The sequence below is a fragment of the Oncorhynchus gorbuscha genome, linkage group LG19, assembly GCF_021184085.1.
Source record: "Oncorhynchus gorbuscha isolate QuinsamMale2020 ecotype Even-year linkage group LG19, OgorEven_v1.0, whole genome shotgun sequence".
In the NCBI taxonomy this organism is placed as follows: Eukaryota; Metazoa; Chordata; class Actinopteri; order Salmoniformes; family Salmonidae; genus Oncorhynchus; species Oncorhynchus gorbuscha.
Genome location: NC_060191.1, coordinates 67008880 through 67010794, shown reverse-complemented (window position 1 = coordinate 67010794; position 1915 = coordinate 67008880). Strand labels below are relative to the sequence as shown.

General features: G+C 53.3%; 1 protein-coding gene across 1 annotated transcript in view; it reads right to left on the bottom strand.

Moving 5' to 3' along the window:
* tyr (tyrosinase) overlaps positions 1 to 1602 on the bottom strand; it is an 11503-nt gene extending 9901 nt beyond the window's left edge. The window contains exon 1 of the mRNA XM_046315313.1: positions 579 to 1602. Within this exon, the coding sequence (XP_046171269.1) occupies positions 579 to 1412 (834 nt within the window). The 5' untranslated portion in view covers positions 1413 to 1602. The remainder of the gene's footprint in view (positions 1 to 578) is intronic.
* Between the last annotated feature and the right edge of the window lie 313 nt (positions 1603 to 1915).

The window sequence follows — 1915 nt, the reverse complement described above, 5'->3', positions numbered from 1 at the left end:
AGACTATAAACAGACTATAGACAGACTATACACTGACTACAGACACGGACTGCTGAACAATAGTCCCTCTCCAGTCTCTGTTTCCCCTGTCATTCCTCTGCTCTGAATTAAGCAGAACTCTCTAGGTCTCAAATCACATAGGAAGGAGGCTTTGGTTGAGAGGTATTAATTTGCTATCTCAGGCACTTGTCTAGATGAGCGGTTTAGAATGTGACCTCATACTGTAATGTTGGTGGGCCCGGGCCCAGGGATTGGCCCTAGCTAGGAGTAGTCATCACTGGGATCAATGTGTATAACAGCTCCAGACTCTTGGCGCATGATTCAGTGATGTCACATGACGCACACACACACACACACACACACACACACACACACACACACACACACACACACACACACACACACACACACACACACACACACACACACACACACACACACACACACACACACACACACACACACACACACACACACACACACACACACACACACACACACACACACACACACACACACACACACACGCACACACTACTGTTCACATCACTCTACCTGTGTCACATGTGTTTGTTTACCTTCCACGAAGAGAACACAGAGCCTGGGCTGATGAGGCTGGGGTTCAGCGGGCTCCGCCCACCCATCAGGTTGTCCGTGCACACCGTACAGTCTGTTGCATCCCGCCAGTCCCAGTATGGGATAGTGAAGTTAAAATCCCCAGTCATCTTCCTGATCTCGTGCTCCCAGTGCAGCAGATACACTCGGTGCCATGGCAGGAACGCCGCCGACTCGTGTGCAAAGTCTATGTCCGGCCAAACATTTCCTGGCCCCCCAAGCAGTGTGTCCCTGGACACGTAGTAGTGCATCCACACAAACAGGTCATATACACTCACGTCAGAAAACATTGGGTTCTCCCCATTTGTACCCATCTCAGCGCGAGTTCCTGTGACAATGACGTAGTCAGCGGTGACGGTGTTCTTGGCCAAGTTCAGGTAGGCGATGAACCGCTGTTGTTCCGCCACCGACAGCGAGAGGAAGTTCCTCCTCACGGACTCCCGCTGCTCGGCACAGCCGGGGCCGAAGTAGCCGAACCTGCACTCCCCACAGTCAAAACCCCCGTAGTTACCTGCACACTGGCATGTGCGGTTGTAGAAGGCCAGCGGCCACCGCTCTCGGTCGTCTATCCCAGTGTGTGGGTACTGTGGCCCGTGGGGCTCTTCCGATACTGTCACGTCCTGACAGAACCCTCGGCCCGACGTGGCTCCACAGGCTGACCCGTCCCCTTCCCACACCGGGCAGCACTGCTTGGTACGCAGCGCCTCTGTGTTGGCGCAAGGCCGGGGGAACTGGCCCACACACAACCGCAGGAACAGGATCTGGAGCAGGCTACCCAACACAACCAGAAGAACCATGACTGACCAACTACCACACCCAAGAGCTCACTACACAGCCAGACTAACCAAAGCGCACGGCGAAGATGCGACTGCAGCCGGCTATAGTCACACAGCAGGTCCAGCCTGGTCACAAGTGGTATAAGTCAGTAACGCAGAGTCTGGGGAAAAGAAAGAATAATGTTAACTCACAATATAACTTCCACTTGCCCACACCCTCTCTGCTTCCCTCCCCATACCATCACATGCTTGGGATAATATAGTTCAGCCTCATTCTGTCTCGAGACCAGCTGACCACATCCCTCTTCCCCCAGGCCTAGCCGGCCTGGAATGTGTGTGTGTGATCTGGGGTGAGAGAGTGGAGTGGGTCCAACTCGTGAGGAACTCTCACATAATAGCCCATCTCACAGCGTGGAACGGACACGCTTCTGTACCATAACCACATGCTAATGTCTGCTGTTTTAGGACATTACCTAGAGAGGGAAAAGGACACAGGAGAAGATTTACACCTATCCCAGTGAAAT